Consider the following 19,228-nt stretch of genomic DNA (forward strand, 5'->3'; position numbering starts at 1 on the left):
GCCCCTGGGGGGCGGCAACGGGGAGGTTTCGGGGCGGGGGGCCCCGGCAGGGCCCGGGCGCTGTTCGCCGCCCCGCCCCGCCCCCGGCGGCCCCGCCCCCTTCGCCAACTCTCGCGATACCCGCGGCGCCCGCCGGGAGCTGTAGTCATTTGCCGGGAGGCGGCGCCAGGGCCGGGCTTGTCCGGCGGCGCCGCGGGGTCTGCCGGGAGTTGTAGTACGGGAGGGAGGGGCGGAGACTCGGCTTCCCAGCGTGCCCCGCGCGGAGCCCGCGCTCCTGCCCTGCTCGCGCTTCTCTGGCGCGCGCTCCCCCGGGGTCTCCTCAGCGCGGCGGCGGCGGCGGGCGGGGGGCGGCGGCGGCGGCTCCGACCATGTCGGGCGAGGAGGATGCGGCCGAGCTCACCATCGCCGAGGACCTGGTGGTGACCAAGTACAAGATGGGGGGGGACATCGCCAACCGTGAGTGCGGGGCGGGCCGCGGCCGGCCGGGGGGGGGGGGGGCGGCGGGGAGGGGGCGCGGGGCCGGGGAGGGGGTGGGGGGGGGTGTGTGGGGAGGGGGTGAAGGGTTGGGGGGGGGTTGCCTGGTGAAGCGAGAGGGGCGGGGGCGGCGAGTGGAGCGGCGGGAGGCGAGGCCTGGGCACCCCCCCCCCTTTCCCCCCCCCCTCCCCGTCGCCGGCCGCGCGCACATGCCGGTGGAGCGGGGAGGGGGAGGGGGCGGGGGGGCTGCCTGCCCGTCCCCGGGGCCGGGGGGGCTGCCCGGTTACCGCCGGGCCCGGTGCGTCCGGCGGCCGCTGCCGGCACGTGGCCTCCGCGCCCCACGTGCACCGGCGGCGGAGGGGGGGGGGGGCTGGGCCGGGCCGGGCCCCGCCGCCCCGTATCTCTCCCTCTCTCTCTGCCCCGTCTCTCCCGTGGCCGGAGCCGGCAGCGGGGCCCGGTCAGGCGGGGCCCGGCCCGGCGCTGCCCACATCCTGCCCCGGGGCTGCCCCGCTCGGCTCTTTTGTTTGGGGCTTTAACTGACCCCCCCCCCCAAACCCCCCCCCCCGCTCCCTGCGGGCAGGGCAGCCGCGGCCCGGGGAGAGGAGGAGGAGGAGGAGGAGGGGGTGGAGGGGGCTGCCCTGGGACGGGGGATGTGGGGGGGCTGCAGCCCGGGACACGAGGTTTTACCCCCCCCCAACTCGCCCCTCAGCCCCCCGCGTTGTGCCCGTCCTGCTGCGGGGCCGGGGGGCGGCTCCTGCCCCCCCCATCCCGCCCCATCCCCCCGAGGAGGGTGACAGCTGCTCGGGAGGCACCGGGACCGGTTCCGTGAGGTGTCCTCCCAGCCGCCTCCGGCCTGGCCCGTCCCACACGGAGTTGGTGCTGACTTGGACCTTTCTCTTCCCAGTCGCCGCTCCCGGGGGCAGCGCCGGGTCCCGGTGGGAAGGGAGGAGAGGGGAGGGGAGGGGAGGTCACCCCCATCACCATCACCACCTCGGCTGCTCCGGCTGGGTCTAATGGCAGGCGTGGAGAGGCTGCCTCCCCTCCCCTCCCTTCCCTGGGGGAGGCACAGCCAGCTCCAGCTCCAGCTCCATCCCAGCCCCTTCCACAGCCCAGCCACAGCCTGTCCTTGGGTTGCTGTCAGCACACGATGCCTTTACCCACCTCAAACGCTTTCAAGTCCCTAAAGGGAGCGGCGAGCGCCGGGGCAGAAGCAGGACGTGCCCCTGGGTTCCGTCCCGCTGCCCCGAGGAGCCACTCTGCTCTTATCTCTGTTTGGTTCCAGGTTTCCTCCTCTCTCCTCTCCCTGTCTGGCCACCCACACGTCCCTGTGTCGGGGCTTTATCTCTGCCCCAAAACGTTCCCCCTGTGGCACGCAGGACGGAGACCCGGGGGATTGGGAATGGAATGGGCTGTGCAGGTGGAGAGGCTGGAAAGGGTTTTACTTGGAATGAGGAACCCCCCCTCTGCTCGTAAGCGTCCCCTTCAGCGCTCCCCAAGTCTCTGTTGGTGCCCCCGGATCCAGACACGGCCCCTGACAGGGACCCTTCCCCAAACAGCCTCTTGTAAGGCGCTCAGAGTCCAAGCTGTGAGGGTACCTGTTACCTGGAGGGTCAAATGATCCCTAAAAGCATTTCAGGGGAGCTCTGCTGTTCCCTGTGAGTTTATCCCAGCTGTAGGGAGGAGGAAAGAGTGGCTGGAGCACCCTGACTGGCCTCTTCCTCCTCCTCCTCCTCCTCCATCGCCACCCGGATGTGTTTGTGAATGTCAAACTCTGCAGAGTTGGGACTGAACCTGCTGCTTCCCCCCCCTGTACCCCATTAAGTGCCTCTGCTCCCCCCCAAACCCCCTTCAGCACGAGGCACCTCATCCCCTAAACGCTGTGGGGACGCGTGGGTGCTGCCCAAAAGTAGGTGCAGGCAGCAAAACCCCCTCTCTGGAGCCCGTTCTGGAGCTCCCTGTGCAGGGCTGGAGCAGGAACACGCGTGTCACCTGCGAAACACGTCTGGGCACGGGCAGGGACGCGCGTCAGCGGCTCCTGCGCCCGCCAGAGTCTCTCAGCTGCTCCGTCCCTCCCGGTGGCGGCTGCTCCTTTGATGTGCCCAGCGTTCCCAGTCTCCCCAGCCATTCCCAAACCTGTTCCTGGAGCTCTGACTTCTTCCCAAAGAATGTGGGAGAGCGGCGGGAGCGCTGCTGGCCGGGCAGGCGTCTGCGGCCGCGGCGGCTCGCTCGCCCCGGCGTGCGCCTCTTTGCTCACACTCCCTGTGGAAACAGCCCCAAAAGAGCACAAGCAGGAGGGAGAGGAGGGGGATTTCTGGGGGCTGGGTGAAGAGCTGAGCCCTGGGGCTTGTTCCCTCCTGGAGAACAGGGGGGTCTCCCTGCCCACGGCGCCGTGTGGCGAGCGCGGGGCTGGGAGCTCAGGCTGTGGGGTGTTGAATGTGCTTCTCCTCCCTGTCTGAACCCAGGGGTCCTGCGTGCTGTGGTGGAAGCAGCGAGTTCTGGGGCGTCGGTTCTCTGCCTGTGTGAGAAGGGAGATGCCATGATCATGGAGGAGACCGGCAAGATCTTCAAGAAGGAGAAAGAAATGAAAAAGGGTGAGGGCTGCTCCACAGGCTCCTGCGCCCCTGGGGTGGGGAGAACCGGGGTGAGGGATAGTTTGGGGGTGCCCAGGCTGGGTTTAACCTGCACCCTGCTGCCTGCTCTGTGGGTGAGCATCACTGGCAGAGCCTCAGCTTCCATTCCAACACACCCCATCCCCTGCACCTTCTGCGTCCTCCCTTCGGGTGCCCGGTGCTGTGGCGATCACAGTGCTCACACGTGTCACCCTGAGGTCCCTTTGGCAGGTGGCTCTTGTCACCGTGCTGGGATGGGTTCCTGTGACAGCTGTGGGGCAAAAGGAACACTCTTTGGCCAGAGACCCCCATCGCTGGGTGTTCCCTGACCCCCAAACCTGCCCCAGCGGGGCTGCAACCCCTGGGGTTAATTACTGCAGCCTGCAATAATTAATTTAACCCCCCCCCTGTGTTCCAGGCATCGCCTTCCCCACGAGTATATCAGTCAATAACTGTGTCTGCCACTTCTCCCCGCTGAAGAGCGACCAAGACTACATCCTCAAGGACGGAGACCTGGTCAAAATGTACGTGGGGCTGGCTCTGCCCTAAGGCCCCTGGCCTGGCTAATTAAAGAACCCATTAACTGGCCAGGGGAAGCGTGTGGAACGTTCTGGATTGTTGGTAGAAGTGGCATGAGGTTCCCCAAGCCCTCGTGCCCCACCTGTAATTAACCTTCTCTGCCTTGCAGTGACTTGGGCGTCCACGTCGACGGCTTCATAGCGAACGTAGCACACAGCTTCGTCATAGACGCCTCCAAGGTGGGTTTGGCACCAGGTCCTGTCCCTCTCTGTGTGGAGAAAGAGGGCAGCCCCCGGTCTGGAGGGCAGCCCCCGGTCTGGAAGGCAGCCCCCGGTCTGGAAGGCATCCCCTTGGTTTGGAGGGCAGCCCCTGGGGCAGCCCCTGGTCCCCAGGGCAGCAGGGGCACTGAGCCTCAGCGAGGCCTCTTCTTGTCTGGGAAAGGCACCGTGGGTCTGGGGGGGCAGGAAACAGCCCCTTTCCTAAAACTCCCCTGCCCCTCTGGAGGGTGAGGGGTGCCGCGCTGCTCCCACTGTGCAGGGGTGTGAGACAGCCCAGGAGTGTGAGACAGCCCAGGAGTGAGCCACGCTGCAGGGGGGTTATTTGCCTGCTGAGTGTGTGGGGCAGACTGGGCAGACTGGTTTTGCTGCCCCCTCTACTGGCTGAGGCACAGGGAGCCGAGCGAGGTGCTGCTGGGAGCTGACACTTCCCCCACCCTCTGCACATCTGAGCTCAGGGGACACCCCAAAACCAGTCCCCTGGCCCCTTCTTTCCCTGGATAATGCTTAGACAGAGGATCTCCAGACTCCTTAGCCCCAGCTAACGAGGAGGTCACCGTAAGAAGCCCTTGATTCTCCTGTTCTGGCAGGAAAACCCCGTGTCAGGCCGCAAAGCTGATGTCATCAAGGCCGCTCACCTCTGCGCCGAGGCCGCGCTGCGCTTGGTGAAGCCTGGAAACCAGGTGAGTGACCAGCACGGGGAGGGAGAGGGGGAAGAGCTGCCTGTGCTGTGCTGAGGAGAAGGGCCCAGGGCTGCGGGGAGCTGGGGGGCAGCTGCTGTCCCATCAGCAGCTCCTGGTGACTTTGAGGAGCAGCCCGGTGCTGCTGCTCCCCAGGGCTGGCTGGGCTCACACAGCGACTCGGTTCTGCTCTGGCTCCTGGCCCCAGATCTCCCCTGTGGGCTGCTCGGGCACCTCAGCCCTTGCTGGAGACCTCCTCAGTGGTGTTCATGTCCCAGATGCCCTCCTGTCCTCACAGCTCCCCACATGACCCCCTCAGGAGGGCCCAGTGCCCATGGCTGTGCCGACACCGAGTGCCACGTCGGTGCTGTCGATGCAGAATCCTGACACCAGTTCCCCTTCCTTGGGAGGTGTCGGTCCAAAATCCAGCCTGTTCCACTGCAGGACACTGTGGGGTTAAGAGAAGCCCCCTCCCTGTCCCCTGGGGGGTTGTGTTTTTGATCCCTAACGTGCTGCTCTGCCTCCTCCTTCCAGAACACACAAGTGACAGAGGCCTGGAACAAAATCGCCCACTCGTTTCACTGCACGCCGATCGAAGGTAAGGCTGAGGGGCCTCAGCTGCATCCTGAGCCGCCCCCTCACACCCCAGGGAGTGTTTGATGAGGACAGGTCCTGGATGCACTAATACCAAGCCAAACTCCCCCCCCAAAAAAGTCCCCTCAGTGGTCTCGATTCTGCTCCCTCCCCTGGTTCCTCAGGAGTTCTTAGCGGTTCGTTAATCTAGGAAGGTGATTAATGTTAATCTGGGGAGGAGCTGGGGGCAAACCCTGTGGCCTCTGACACTGAAACACTCGTAGCTCAGAGCCCTTTGGTGAATGGGGTGGCTTGTCTGCTGTGACAGGCAGCCCGTGGGAGCTCAGGGTGCGTCGCTTCCTTCCAGCACCGAACTGGCTGACGCTGCCTTCGAAAACGGCGTCGATAGAATCATATCAGAGAACCCCAGACTGGGCTGGGCTGGGAGGGACCCCAGGGGTCCCAGAGCTCCAACCCCCTGCCACAGGCAGGGACACCAACCTCCAGGCCTGGAGCTACACAAGGTTGCCCAGGGCCCCATCCAACCTGGCCTTGGACACCCCCAGGGATGGATGGGGCACCCACCCCCTCTCTGGGCAGCCCCTTCCAGCCCCTCACCACTCTCTCTGCAAAGAACTTCCCCCCAATCTCTCCTCTCCCCCTTCCCTCCTCCAGCTTCACCCCATCCCCTTGTCCTGCCAGTCTCTGCCCTTTAACAAGCCCATTCCCCTCCTGTTCCTGGGGTCCCTTCAGGGACGGGGAGGCTGCAGTGAGGTCCCCCCACAGCCTTCTCTTCTCCAGGCTGACCCAGCCCAGCTCCCTCAGCCTCTCTCCATAGGGGAGCTGCTTCAGCTCTCTGATCATCCCCGTGGCTCCTCTGACCCCTCTCCAACAGTCCCACATCTTCCTTGTGTTGGGCCCCAGCTCTGGCCACAGGACTCCAGCTGGGGAGGGCAGAGTAGAGAGGGACAATCCCCCCCCTGTCTCTGCTGCCCCCCCTCTGCTGATGGAGCCCAGGACCCCATCACCCTCCCAGTAGATTCCAGTAGAAACGAGACCCTTGGCTCCTTGCCTGTGGGGTGACAGAGAGCTCAGCCAGCCCACTGACACCCGTAGGTGCTCTTCTCCCAGTGGGTGACATCGCTGCTGGGTGGTTCTGTCCATTTTTAGCTGAATTTCCTGAAATGCCATGAAACTGGCTCCTTCTCCACGCTCAGCCCGGGCGTGGGACGTGGCTCCCAGCTCCTCCTGTGGGGTGGCTCTGTGGGGCTCCAACATCCTCTGCCCCTTTCCCTGCGGGAAGAAAAGCCACAACCACAGTGTGAGGCGCAGTGAGGAGGCGGCTGCTCCGCTCCTGCTGTGGAAGGAGCCGAACCAGACGCTGGTTTGGAAACAGCCAAAGGGCTGTGAGTGTCTGGGCGCTGGCTGAGGGACACAAACAGGGCTGCTGGCAGCTGGGCTGGTGCTTTCCCTTCCCAAAGGGACATGCAGCATCCCCACCGGCCCGGGGAGCAGGAGGGGAGCGGCTGTGAGTGCCTGAACCCTGGGATGTGGGGGTGGAAAGGGGATTAACCCCCCCACAGCCCAAAATACCCCTGGGAGTGCCGTGCAGCTGGGGAGAGGACAGGGAGCTTCTGTTAGTCTGACATGAAGCCCCTTCCCAAGCCCTTTGAGGGGGGGGGTGTTGTGGGGTCAGCTCGTTGCACCCGCTGGCGCGCACACCCTGCGCTGGGATGTGGTGGCACAGGGAGCTCCAGCCACGGGTCGCAGCACAGGGGTGCTGATGGGGTCTCTTGTGGTTGGCAGGGATGCTGTCACACCAGCTGAAACAGCACGTGATCGACGGAGAGAAAACAATCATCCAGAACCCTACAGACCAGCAGAAGTGAGCATGGCCCCCGGGCAGCGCTCGGAGGGCGGGGGGACCGGCTGACCGCGTCTCCCGCTGCGGGGTTGTGCTGGGGAGGGAGGGGGGAAGCAGATGGGTCTTGTTTAGTTTCACCAGAGCACAGGCTGCTCCTGGAGTCTGAGCCAGGGTGGGTCAGATTGGTGTGGCCCTGAAGCACAGCTCTGCACCCAGGGTTTGCTCTGAAGGTTGGGAGTCGCTGACGTGAGGCTGAGCGCTCCTGGGTTTTGTGTGGCCTCTCCAGGAGGCTGCTGGCACCTCCAGCAGAACAACCAACTGTTGAGAGCCAAACATACAGCTGCTCAAGCTGTGCCAGGACCCATCACTTGCCCCCCCCACTGTCAGTAGCATCTCGGGTGGGGGGGTTGAACTAAGGAGCTCAGATGCAACATTCCATCCCGATCCGGCAGCTCCTCTCCCGTGGGGATCCCTCAGCCAGGGGGATCCCCAGGGCTGGGTCTCCAGGCTTGAAATCCAGGAAGTTCTGGGGTGTAGGGATGTGCTGGCAGCTCTCACCCTGCCTGAGAGGTTCCTGATGGAGCTGTGTGTTGTGGGCAGGAGGAGCTGGCTCATCGGTCAGCGACCGGTGTCTGCAGCCCGTGCATCCTCTCTGCTGGGTCCCCTTGCTGTAGTGCCGCTTTGGGTGTGACAGACACCCCTGGCTGAGCCCACCGTGGGCTCAGCAGAGGTCCTGTGGCTGCATTGGAGCCTTTGTCTTGTCTTCACCACCCTCTGACTCCCCAAACTTTCCCCCATGCAGGAAGGACCACGAAAAAGCAGAGTTCGAGGTCCACGAAGTTTACGCCGTTGACGTTCTCGTCAGCAGTGGAGAGGGGAAGGTGAGGCTGGTCCTGCTGTCCGTCTGCATTCAGGACAGTCACCAGTGCAGGGGCCACTTCCAGCCCCACATACCCATAGCCAGGCAGCTGCCCTGTCTCTGTTGGGGCAGAGCTGTCCACAGCCTTACAGCACTGGGGGTACAGCCGGCGCTTCCCGGTCTGAACACCCCACGCACGGCGTGCTGGCGGCTCTCCCCGTGCTGCTGTCCTGCTGTCTCACAGCTCTTTGTCCTTTCAGGCCAAGGACGCTGGGCAGAGAACTACGATTTACAAGAGAGACCCCTCCAAACAGTACGGCCTGAAGATGAAAACCTCCCGTGCCTTTTTCAGCGAGGTGGAGAGGCGCTTTGACACGATGCCCTTCACCCTCAGGTACCCGCTCGCGCCCGGGCGTCGCCATACAGACCCTGTCAGGGGTGTTGGTGGGCTTGGCTGTTTCTCCCTGGGGTTTCCTGCCTCTGGGTGTCGTGGGTTTAGGTGGGAATCCTGGCTGGAGCCTGAGAAGCTCTGGTGGGATGGTGGGAGTGGTGTTCAGGATGAACAGGGAGGGGCTTCCAACGACGTCGGCTCAACGGGCTCTTTCCATCTCTAAACCCGCTCGTTGTTCCCAGTCGGGAGGTGGCAGTTCCCAGTCCTGGCAGTCTGTCTGTCTGTCTGTCTGTCTGTGCTGCTGGGGAGGTGAATGAGTCTCCAGCCCAACCCTGGGACCTTCCTGCGACCTGTGGGGTGGGATGTGGCTTCCAGGGCAGGGCTGGAGCTCAGCTTTGGCCGTGTCGGCTCCGCAGGGCATTCGAGGACGAGAAGAAGGCCAGGATGGGGGTGGTGGAGTGTGCCAAGCACGAGCTGCTCCAGCCTTTCAACGTCCTCTACGAGAAGGAAGGTGGGTGCTGGCGGTGGGGGGGCTGGGAGATGGGGCTGGGTGGGCGATGGGAGCCTGGTGAGCCCAGTGCCAACCACAGCGGTGCGAATACCAGAGGGGTGCTGGGCTTTATCCGCTGGGAAACCGGCTGCCTGTTGCCTTCTGGAGCTCGGGGTGGAGTTGTTCCATTGCTGGGAGTTTCCTGGGTGGGAGGAGAGTTGGAAGGGGCCGAGGGTCTCCTGTTGGCTTGGCAGGGTGGTGCTGAAGGAGTCGCTCTGCCCTGGCTGGGATGGGTTCAGGAGGTTCCAGCCAGACGTTTCCCAGCGGCGGCGGTGGGGGAACGGCCCGGGTAACCCTGGTTGTGCCTTGCAGGGGAGTTCGTTGCACAGTTCAAATACACAGTGCTTCTAATGCCCAACGGCCCCATGAGGATAACCAGCGGCCCCTTTGAGCCCGAGCTCTACAAGTCGGAGTTCGAGGTGCAAGATGGAGACCTGAAGGTGGGTTAAAAACCAGTGATAGCCACGGGTAGGAAACCATAACCAGGGGTGGGAGTCCATAACCAGGGGTGGGAGTCCATAACCAGGGGTGGGAGTCCATAACCAGGGGTGGGAGCCCATTAGCCAGGGGTAGGAGCCCATTAGCCAGGGGTAGGAACCCATAACCAGGGATAGGAGCCCATTAACCAGGGGTAGGAGCCCAATAGCCAGGGGTAGGAGCCCAATAACCAGGGGTAGGAGCCCGTAACCAGGGGTAGGAAGCCAGTAACCAGGGGTAGGAAGCCAGTAACCAGGGGTAGGAAGCCAGTAACCAGGGGTAGGAAGCCAGTAACCAGGGGTAGGAGCCCAATAACCAGGTGTAGGAGCCTATTAGCCAGGGGTAGGAGCCCAATAACCAGGGGTAGGAGCCTATTAGCCAGGGGTAGGAGCCCAATAACCAGGGGTAGGAGCCCATTAGCCAGGGGTAGGAAGCCAATAACCAGGGGTAGGAAGCCAATAACCAGGGGTAGGAGCCCATTAGCCAGGGGTAGGAACCGGCCTGTGGGGAGAAGGTGGGAAATCAAGTCCGCTCCGCAGGGCAGAGCTGTGCTCAAGGCCGCGCTGGGCACCATTCCCTGTGTCACACGTGGCTCGGAGTGGCTTTCTGCCTGCCAAGGTGCTGCAGCCAGCCCAAGGCCCTACACCTGGGAGGGGAGGGAGGCCGTGGTGTCACCAAGCCGCCCCTGTCCCCGTGGGGAGCTGCCACCGTCCCTGCGGTGGCCGGTGGCACTGGCTCCGCGGGAACAGTTGATGTGCTGTGGGTGCTCAGCTCCTTGTGTTCCCTTCCTGACTCCAGGCCCTTCTACAAAGTTCTGCCAGCCGGAAGACCCAGAAAAAGAAGAAAAAGAAGGTAAATTGGCCACATTTTGGGGGGTTGGGGGGGGTCATGGGGTGGTGTTTGGCAACGGGCAGCGCCCAGGCGTTACACGGGTCCTGCGTGGCCACGTCTCAGCCTGGCTGGGGAAGCAGCAGCCTGGTGAAAGGGACCCCCCCTCCATCCCTACTCCCAGCGTTGTGGCCCCCCCAGTCGATCCCAGCTCTCCCCAGCACCATGTCTTTGTCTCCCCAGGCCTCCAAGAACGCAGAGAACGCCACCACGGGAGAGACAGCGGAAGAGAATGAGGCCGGCGACTGAGCAGCTCCTGCTCCCTCCGTGTAGCACCCACTTCACACACACACACTCACCCCTTTTTATTTCTTCTCCCCCTCCCCTTCCCTCCCCCTCCCCTAAAACAAAACGAAAACCAAACCAACAGAAACAAAACAGTAACCTGGTGCTGTCTGCCTCTTACCACCACCCCACGGACAGCCAGGGCTTCCTGCTGACACAACCAGCTCCCATCGACTTTGCCAACGAGGGAGGATTCTCTCAGCCACTTCAGACTACTTAAAACAAAGAAAGAAAGCGGAAAAATAAAACCAGGAGTAAAAGCTAGTCTTATAGCCACTCTTTCTCCCCTTTTATACCACCTGTGCTTGGTAAAGAGCCGAACACCGAAGCTGATCCCAGCGAGAGGGGGTGCAGAGAGCCGCCCGCTTTCCTCTTCTCCCTTTCTTTTGATTTTTTTTTTTTCCTTTAATTTCTCCCTTTTTACAGATTTTTCTTGGAGGGGGAAAAAAACCAAAACCCAAACAAACCCACACACCAAACCCCAAGGAAACAGCCGCTCGCGCCCTGCGCTACGCCTGGCCGGGGATCTGCCTCTCCACCACGCCTCACCGTGGGGCAGAGAATGTCTCCCTCTCCTCTTCCAGCCTCTAGAATTGGGGAAAAAAACAAGAAAAATAGCCAATTTTATGTCCCCCCCCGTGAAACTGTAGACTTGGTGTGTCTACTGTGTTCTGTCTCTGCTTTGATTTTACCTATAAACGCTCTATTTTTTAATAACACCGCTGTGGCGAGCTGGTTTTTAAACAATCGACTCGTCCGCCGTGCTCGGAAGCAGCTGATGGAAGGACAGGAGGCAGCGAGTGCTTTTTAATTCCTGGGGAGGGGTCGGTGGTGGGATTTGTTCTGCTTTTCGGGGCGCGGTGGCGGCTGGGGGAAGGGTCTGCCCTGCGTGTCGGTGCTGTGCTGAGGGGGTGAGGAGGTGCTGGAGGAGCTGTCGGGCTCGGGCTGGTGTCGCTCTTTTATAGTCAAAGTCTTTTTATGATAAAAAAAAAAGCATTAAAAAGCAAAAAAAAAAAAGCAAAAACGTGGCAATTTCTGTAGTGGGACGTGAGGGGGTTTTCTATGGACGGGCTGGTGGTTGTTCCCCTGGTGTAGCTGAATTTGGGAAGGAACTGGCCTTCGCCAACGCTCCTGGGCTCCGTGTTTCCTCGCTGAGATCTGGGTTTTCCACCCCAACTCTTAACCAAAGTCAATAAACGAGACTGAACGATGTGCTCTCAAGTGCTGTTTCCTCTGAGTTGCCCTGTCCTGCTGCTCCTGTGCTGAACCCTTCCAGCTCCTGCGCAGACCCAGGGGTGGCTGCCCCAAACCCCTCACCTTCCCCAGGGGTTTCTGAGTGGTTTCAGGAATGTTCCACCCTTGGGAAGAAGGGACGAGCTCCACTTTGCCTCAGAGTCTGTGATACAGCTGGAGGTTGGATGAACTCTGGAGGCCTTTCCCAACCCCTCGGGTCACCTCCATGGCTGCTCTGACCCCTCTCCAGCCGTCCCACACCTTGTACTGGGGGTCCCAGCTCTGGACACAGGACTCCAGCTGGGGCCTCGTGAGGATGGAGCAGAGAGGGACAATCCCCTCCCTGTCCCTGCTGCCACCCCTCTCCTCACGGAGCCCAGGATCCCATCGCCCTCCCCAGAACCACCCACCAGCACCCCTGGGCCCTTCTCTGTGGGGCTGCTCCCTGGGAACCAACTTTTTGGGGGCCTTCAGGTGTTTTTGGGGGCTTTGGGTGGTTTTTTTTGGGTTTTGGGTGCATTTTGGGGGCCTTTGGGTGTTTTTTGGGGGGCTTCGGGTGGTTTTTTTGGGGGTTGAGTGCTTTTTGGGGGCCTTTGGGTGGGTTTTTTTGGGTCTTTGGGTGGTTGGGGGAGGTGCTTTTTTGGGGCCTTTGGGTGTTTTTGGGGGCCTTTGGGTGTTTTGGGGGGGCTTGGGTGTTTTTTTTTTGGCGCCTTTGGGTGTTTTGGGGGGCCTTTGGGTGTTTTTGGGGGAGCTTTGGGTGTTTTTGAGGGGGTTGAGTGCCCTTTTGGGGCCTTTGGGTGGTTTTTGTGTCTTTGGGTGGTTTGGGGGGTGGGTGGTTTTTTTTTGGGGCCTTTGGGTGTTTTGGGGGGGGCTTGGGTGGTTTTTTGGGGGGGTTGGTTTTTTGAGGGGGGGGCTTTGGGTGTTTTTTGGGGTATTGGGTGTTTTTTTGGAGGTTTGGGTGCTTTATTTGGCGATATTTTTTACAAATACCAGTGACGCGCGACTGCTCTGCCCGGCGCTGCCCCTTGAGGCGGCGGCTCGGGGATGGCGGCGGCGGCGGCGGGGACACCCCACCCCCCACCCCGCCTCACGCTTCCCGCCTCCCCGGCTCGGGGCTGCGCAAAATGGCGCCGAGCGGGCGGACTACACGCCCCGCGCCGCGGACTACAACTCCCATCAGCCCCCGCGGCGCGCAGGAAGGGGGCGTGGCCACGGCGTCGCCCTATAAATAGGCCCCGGCGTGGCCGGAGCCTTTCTCGGCCGCCGCCATCTCGGGGCCGTCGCCGTCCGGTCCATCCGCCGCCATCCGCCGGTGCCGCCGCCGGGACTGAGCGCGGCGCCTCGGCGCAGCGATGAGGGCCAAGGTGAGCGGCGGGGGCGGCTGGTGGGGTCTCCGGTCGTGGGGTGGGGGGGGTGGGGGGGAGCGGTGGGGGGGGTGGGGGGGAGCGGCGGGCGGGCGCGCTGGGCCGTGGGGATGGGGATGGGGGGGGATGGGGCGGGCCCGGGGGCGGGACGGAGCCTCGTGGGGCGCCGGGACGCGGAGCGGGGGGAACGGGAGGAGGGGGCGCCGCGGCGGGAGGGGAGGGGGCCTCCCAGGGCCGGCACTAACGCAGCCCCTCTCCTCTCTTCTTCTCCCCCCGCAGTGGCGTAAGAAGCGAATGCGCAGGTACGTGGGGCTGCCCCGGGGCCGCCGCTGCTGCCGCCGCCGGTCCCGTCCCAGCGGGGCGCGGGGGCAGCCGCTCCACGGGGCCTGAGCGCCGCTCTCTTCCCCCCTCCCCTTCTTTAGGCTGAAGCGCAAGAGGAGAAAGATGAGGCAGAGGTCCAAGTAGGCCCCGCCGTGGGGCCGGGGCCGTGGGGCCGCCGCCGCTGCCGCTGCCGCCGCCCAGACGTCCGGTGCCCCGGGACGGGGAGTCCCCGGTGCGGCGGGACGGGGAGTCCCCGCTGCGCCGCCGGGTGTGTTGTGGGCCCTGCGGGGGCCGCCGTGCCGCGAATAAAGCTGGTGTTGTCAGGACACGGTGTGGTTCCTCCGCGGGGCTGGGGCTGGAGGGGGACGGGGGGGTGGGGGGATCCCGTCCCGTTAACGGGAGGTGCCGGGGAAGCCCATGAGGAGCGCGGCGGCGCCGTCGCGCTTTTATGACGTCACGACGGCCGACCAATCACCCTGCGGCAACCCAGTGTGGGGGGGGTGAGGTTGATACTTCCGGGTCGCCCCGGAAGCACCACAGAGCGTTTCCTGCCCGGGCGCAGAGCGGCCGCAGGAAGGGGCCCGCTCATTGTTGGCGCTGGAGGACCCGCCAAGAGGGCCGCGACCGGGTGAGTGGCGGGACCGGCCGGCGGCCTCTTCCCCCCCCCGGCTCCTCGGCCCGGCGGGGCCTTCGCTGGGCACAGGCGGCGGGGGGCGGCGGCGCTCACCCCCCCCCACCCCGCCATCCCCGGTTCCTCCACCCGGTAACGCCGCGGGTATCGGTAACCCCCGGGTTGGGCCGTTCCCCCATCTCCCCTGCCCGTGGCTGCCCCCAAACCGGGGCCTCCGGTGCTGTGGGGGGGCCTCCGGTGCTGTGGGGGGGCCTCCGGTGCTGTGAGGGGGTCTTTGGTGCTGGGGAGGGGTCTCTGGTGCTGTGGGGTGGCCTCTGGTGCTGTGGGGGGGTCTCCGGTGCTGTGGGGGGGGCCTCCGGTGCTGGGGAGGGGTCTGTGGTGCTGGGGGGGGGGTCTCCGGTGCTGGGGGGGGGCCTCCGGTGCTGAGGGGTGGCCTCCGGTGCTGGGGGGGCGGGTCTCAGGTGCTGTGGGGGTGTCTCCTGTGCTGGGGGGGGGGTCTCCGGTGCTGGGGGGGGTCTCCGGTGCTGGGGAGGGGTCTCAGGTGCTGGGGGGGGGGGTCTCCGGTGCTGGGGGGGGTCTCCGGTGCTGTGGGGGGGTTCCGGTGCTGTGGGGGGGCCTCCGGTGCTGGGGGGGTGGCCTCCGGTGCTGGGGGGGGGGTCTCTGGTGCTGTGGGGTGGCCTCAGGTGCTGTGGGGGGGGTCTCCGGTGCTGGGGGGGGCCGCTGGTGCTGTGGGGGGGGGTCTCCGGTGCTGGGGGGTGGCCGCTGGTGCTGTGGGGGGGCCTCCGGTGCTGAGGGGTGGCCTCCGGTGCTGGGAGGGGGGGTCTCAGGTGCTGTGGGGGTGTCTCCTGTGCTGGGGGGGGGTCTCCGGTGCTGGGGGGGGGTCTCCGGTGCTGTGGGGGGGCCTCCGGTGCTGGGTGGGGGGTCAGTGGTGCTGTGGGGTGGCCTCTGGTGCTGTGGGGTGGCCTCTGGTGCTGGGGGGGGGTCCTCTGGTGCTGTGGGGGGGGTCTCCGGTGCTGGGTGGGGGGTCAGTGGTGCTGTGGGGTGGCCTCTGGTGCTGTGGGGTGGCCTCTGGTGCTGGGGGGGGGTCTCCGGTGCTGTGGGGGGGCCTCCGGTGCTGGGTGGGGGGTCAGTGGTGCTGTGGGGTGGCCTCTGGTGCTGTGGGGTGGCCTCTGGTGCTGGGGGGGGGTCCTCTGGTGCTGTGGGGGGGGTCTCCGGTGCTGTGGGGGGGCCTCCGGTGCTGGGGGGGGGCCTCTGGTGCTGGGGGGGGCCTCCGGTGCTGGGGGGGGGCCTCCGGTGCTGGGGGGGGGCCTCCGGTGCTGTGGGGTGGCCTCCGGTGCTGGGGGGGTTCACCGGTGCTGTGAAGGGGGCCTCCGGTGCTGTGGGGGGGTCTCCGGTGTTGGGGGGGGTGTCTCTGGTGCTGTGGGGGGGGTGGTCTCCAGTGCTGTGGGGGGGCCTCTGGTGCTGTGGGGGGGTCTCCGGTGCTGGGTCCCCCTCCCCATCCTCCTCCTCCTCCCCTGGTGCTTTCCCTCCCCTCCCCCTTCCCTTATTTCTCCTCCCTTCCCATAGTGCCCCGAGCCCGGCGGCGTGGGCTGAGGAAGAGGAGGAAGAAGAGGAAGAGGAAGAGGAAGAGGAAGAGGAAGCAGCTTTGAAGATGCCCGACCGGGACAACTACACCAACGGCACCAGCGGGGACGAGACGGGTGCCAACGCCGACGACATCTGCCGCGACTTCCTCCGCAACGTCTGCAAGCGGGGGAAGCGCTGCCGCTTCCGCCACCCGGACATCAGCGAGGTCACCAACCTGGGGGTGAGGAAGAACGAGTTCATCTTCTGCCACGACTTCCAGAACAAGGAGTGCGTCCGCCTCAGCTGCCGCTTCATCCACGGCACCAAGGAGGACGAGGACTGCTACAAGAAAACCGGGGAGCTGCCGCCGCGCCTGCGCCAGAAGGTGGCGGCCGGGCTGGGCCTCTCCCCCGCCGACTTGCCCAACAGCAAAGAGGAGGTGCCCATCTGCAGGGACTTCTTGAAGGGCGACTGTCAACGGGGAGCCAAGTGTAAGTTCCAGCACCTGCAGCGGGACTACGAGTACGAGGCGCGGGGGCTGGCGGCCCGCGAGCAGGGTATCGTCCCCGCCGGCCGCCGCTACGAGCCCTACGACGCCATCTACGACCCCGACCGCTACGACGACCACCACCACCACCACCACCACCACCACCACGAGCCCGTCCTGAAGCGGCGGCGGGCGGAGGGGCTGCACTTTGAGACCTACGAGTGCAGCTTCAGCAGCCCGCGGGCGGCCGAGTACCGGCTGCTGGAGGAGGAGAACGGCATGTTGCGCAAGCGCGTGGAGGAGCTGAAGAAGCAGGTCAACAACCTGCTGGCCACCAACGAGGTGCTGCTGGAGCAGAACGCCCAGTTCCGCAACCAGGCCAAGGTGATGACGCTGAGCTCCACCCCCACCGCCACCGAGCAGACTCTGGCCCCCAGCGTGGGCACCGTCACCAACTACAACCACAGCATCGCCCAGACGCACACCACGCTCAGCAGCCAGGCCCTGCAGCCCCGGCCCGTTTCCCAGCAGGATTTGGTCGCTCCCGCCGGAGCGCAGGCGGCTCCTCCCGCCAACGCCGCCCCCCCCATGAACCCCGAAATCACCCCGCTCTCGGCCGCCTTGGCACAGACCATCGCGCAGGGCATGGCCCCCCCCGTCTCCATGGCGCCGGTGGCCGTCTCGGTGGCGCCGGTGGCCGTGTCCATGGCCCAGCCGCTGGCCGGGATCACCATGAGCCACGCCACCACCCCCATGGTGACCTACCCCATCGCCTCCCAGAGCATGAGGATAACGGCCATGCCACACTGACCCCCCCCCACCACCGCCGGCAGCTGGCCGGACCCCAGCCCCCCGCGGGACAAGGAGGAGGAGGAGGCGGTGGGGGAGGAAGAGCAGCCCCTCCCCAGCCTGCGGACGGTGGTGGCGGCTCCCGAGGAGGAGGAGGAGGGGAGCTGCTGGTGCGGGACTGGGGGGTGCGGGAACCCCCCCCAACCCGGGGGCTTTGGGCCTCGTCCCGCACCCGCCGCGCCGGAGATGGGGTGGGGGTGGGGGGGCTGCGCCCCGCCGAGTCCCCCATACGGACGTGGTGCCCCCCCCGGGGGCCAGGCCCGGGTCCCGGTTTCTGGGGGGGGGATGGGGTGCGTGGGCGGCGGCAGCAGCGGGGCCGCGGCGCCCCCGGCCCTGTAACGTCGTCAGCCATTAAAGAGCAGAAACCCGGCGGCCATCGCTCCCCTCCCCTCCCCCCACCGCGGGGCCGGGACCGGGAGGGGGGATGGGGGATGGGCATGGGGGGGGGGGGAGGGGGGGTCACCCGGTGGGACGGGGGGAGTCGGGGTGGGAGTGCGGCCTGTGACAGCTGAGCACGTGACCGCGGAGGCCCCGCCCACTCGCGGCGATGGGCGTGTCCGCGGAGGCCACGCCCCGCGGTGCTGATAGGGCATCTCTGAGCCCCGCCCACAGCCCCTCAGTGCTGATTGGGGGGTGTCGCTAAGCCCCGCCCCAAATAGCGCCCAGTCAGGGGGCGTGTCCATCGTGGCTCCGCCCCCGAACCGGATAGGCTGCGCCCAGCTAAGCCCCGCCCCGCGGCGACCAGCGGGCGTGTTCACAGAAACCCCGCCCACAGCCCAGCTTGTGATTGGATGCCTAACCCCGCTAGCCACGCCCCCTAGCTGATGGGGCGTGTCCGCCGTGGCCCCGCCCACACCCCTCCCGCTCCACCCCCCCACTCCTGTCCCCCCAAGCCCCGCCCACCCCCGCCCTATAACGGTCAGGGGCGTGTCCTCCCCAAGCCCCGCCCACCCGCCGCGGGGCACCCAATGGGCTGCGCCGGGGGCGTGTCCCGCCTCAGCCGGGCGGCGGCGGCAGCAGCGGCAGCAGCAGCGGGTTCGATCCCCGCCCGGGGCCGGTGCCGGGGGCCGGGGCCGGGGCCGGGATGGAGCGGCGGGGCGCGGCGCTGGCGGCGCTGGGCCGGCCGCTGCTCTGGGCGCTGCCCGCCTACGCCGCGGGGCTGCTGGGGCTGGGCGCGGGGGCCGTGGTGCTGGCGCTGGCGCTGTACGCGGGCTGGCGGCGGCGGCGGCTCGGCCGGCAGCGGGCCCTGCGCCGGGCCGCCCGCCTGCAGCGGGACGAGGAGGCCGCCGTGCGCGCCGCCGCCGGGCTGGGCGCGGCCCCGGGGGAGCTGCCGGCATGGGTAAGCGGCTGCCCGCCCCGCCCCGCCCCGCCGGCACCGGCTCCGGGACCGGGACCGGCTGCGGAGCCCCCGTGGGAGATGCTGGCTGGGGGGTCCCGGCTGCTGCACTGAGCCCCCCCCCCCTCCTCCTCCTCCTCCTCCTCTTCCTCCTCCTCCTGCTCCTTCCCGGTGCTTCCCGCATCCCGCCAGCTCCGTCCCGCTTCTGCATCCCGCTCCCCCCGCCCCGGCTGCGGGGTCACCCCCGGCCCCCCGCACCCAGCTCCGCTTCCCCCCCCCCGGGGCCGCCTCCCTCCCCCCCCCGGGGCCGCCTCCCCCCCCCACCCGGGGCCGCCTCCCCCCCCCCCGGGGCCGCCTTCCCTCCCCCCCCCCCCTCCCCCGCTGCATTGAGGGGACCCCCACACCCCCACACCCCCTCCCGTGAGCTCTGCACGCCGCCCCGCGCCCCCGCTGCCCCCCAAGGGGGTCCCGCTGCTCGATTTCCCCCCCCCCGGAGCCTTCCGGCCGCCTCGGGGCCGGGGCGGTGACTCACCCAGCCCGGGGGGGGCCGTTTCCTGCCCGGCCGAGGCGCGGGGGGGCCCCGGGACTCCCCCTCCCCCCGGGCTGGGTGGGGCTGGCACCTCCCTTCCCGGGACCCCCAACCCCGGGACCCCCGCAAACGGCCGCAGCTGCCGGGCACAGCGTGGGGGATGGGGGGGGACGTCATCCCCACCCCCCCCCCGGCCCCCACGCGAGTCCCACCGGCCGGATGGGGAAACTGAGGCACGGGGCGGGGGGGCCGCGGTTTCCTCCCGCTGCCCTTTCCGACCGCAGCCCCCCTGACCCCCCCCTGCGGTCTCACCCCCCCCGGCCTGTGTGCCCACAGGTCAGCTTCCCGGATGTGGAGAGGGCAGAGTGGCTCAACAAGGTGCAGTGTCCGTCTGTCTGTCCATCCGTCCATCCATCCCCTCGTGTCCATCCCTGCATCCCTCCATCCCTGCCCCCGGTGCCCCCATCC

General features: G+C 66.5%; 4 protein-coding genes and 1 long non-coding RNA gene across 5 annotated transcripts in view; 4 read left to right on the forward strand and 1 right to left on the reverse strand.

Moving 5' to 3' along the window:
• Positions 1-272: 272 nt before the first annotated feature.
• Positions 273-11,163, forward strand: PA2G4 (proliferation-associated 2G4). Its single transcript, XM_084277347.1, has 13 exons — positions 273-456; positions 2,937-3,065; positions 3,502-3,607; positions 3,772-3,841; positions 4,468-4,560; positions 5,092-5,155; positions 6,937-7,015; positions 7,797-7,875; positions 8,114-8,247; positions 8,661-8,755; positions 9,107-9,234; positions 10,070-10,123; positions 10,343-11,163. The coding sequence occupies exons 1-13, from the start codon at positions 369-371 to the stop codon at positions 10,406-10,408; spliced, it is 1,185 nt and encodes a 394-aa protein (XP_084133473.1). The 5' UTR covers positions 273-368; the 3' UTR covers positions 10,409-11,163.
• Positions 11,164-12,913: 1,750 nt separating this feature from the next.
• Positions 12,914-13,688, forward strand: LOC311202749. The gene is made up of 3 exons (XR_014617926.1): positions 12,914-13,041; positions 13,321-13,343; positions 13,464-13,688. It is a non-coding gene; the product is annotated as an uncharacterized lncRNA (long non-coding RNA).
• Positions 13,689-13,892: 204 nt separating this feature from the next.
• Positions 13,893-17,259, forward strand: ZC3H10 (zinc finger CCCH-type containing 10). The gene is made up of 2 exons (XM_084277346.1): positions 13,893-13,990; positions 15,560-17,259. The coding sequence occupies exon 2, from the start codon at positions 15,645-15,647 to the stop codon at positions 16,854-16,856; it is 1,212 nt and encodes a 403-aa protein (XP_084133472.1). The 5' UTR covers positions 13,893-13,990; positions 15,560-15,644; the 3' UTR covers positions 16,857-17,259.
• A 183-nt stretch (positions 17,260-17,442) lies between these two features.
• Positions 17,443-19,132, forward strand: LOC311202600 (extended synaptotagmin-1-like; the record flags this gene model as incomplete). The annotated part of the gene is made up of 3 exons (XM_084277189.1): positions 17,443-17,473; positions 17,837-18,234; positions 19,097-19,132. Coding segments are annotated over 3 exons (465 nt in total), but the record flags the coding sequence as incomplete, so codon positions are not given.
• The window catches only part of SMARCC2 (SWI/SNF related BAF chromatin remodeling complex subunit C2), a gene marked incomplete at both ends in the record, with an annotated part of 9,222 nt that continues 9,124 nt past the window's right edge, over positions 19,131-19,228 (reverse strand). The window contains one exon of the mRNA XM_084277190.1: positions 19,131-19,155. Coding sequence (XP_084133316.1) covers positions 19,131-19,155 — 25 coding nt within the window. The remainder of the gene's footprint in view (positions 19,156-19,228) is intronic.

The sequence above is a fragment of the Gallinula chloropus genome (assembly GCF_964237585.1).
Source record: "Gallinula chloropus genome assembly, chromosome: 31".
Lineage (NCBI taxonomy): Eukaryota > Metazoa > Chordata > Aves > Gruiformes > Rallidae > Gallinula > Gallinula chloropus.

Coding starts and splice junctions, on each gene's coding strand:
- PA2G4 (XM_084277347.1), top strand. CDS start 369: ATGTCGGGCGAGGAGGATGCGGCCGAGCTCACCATCGCCGAGGACCTG. Junction 8,248..8,660: donor ACGATGCCCTTCACCCTCAG/GTACCCGCTCGC, acceptor TCGGCTCCGCAG/GGCATTCGAGGACGAGAAGA. Junction 10,124..10,342: donor AGAAAAAGAAGAAAAAGAAG/GTAAATTGGCCA, acceptor TTGTCTCCCCAG/GCCTCCAAGAACGCAGAGAA.
- ZC3H10 (XM_084277346.1), top strand. CDS start 15,645: ATGCCCGACCGGGACAACTACACCAACGGCACCAGCGGGGACGAGACG.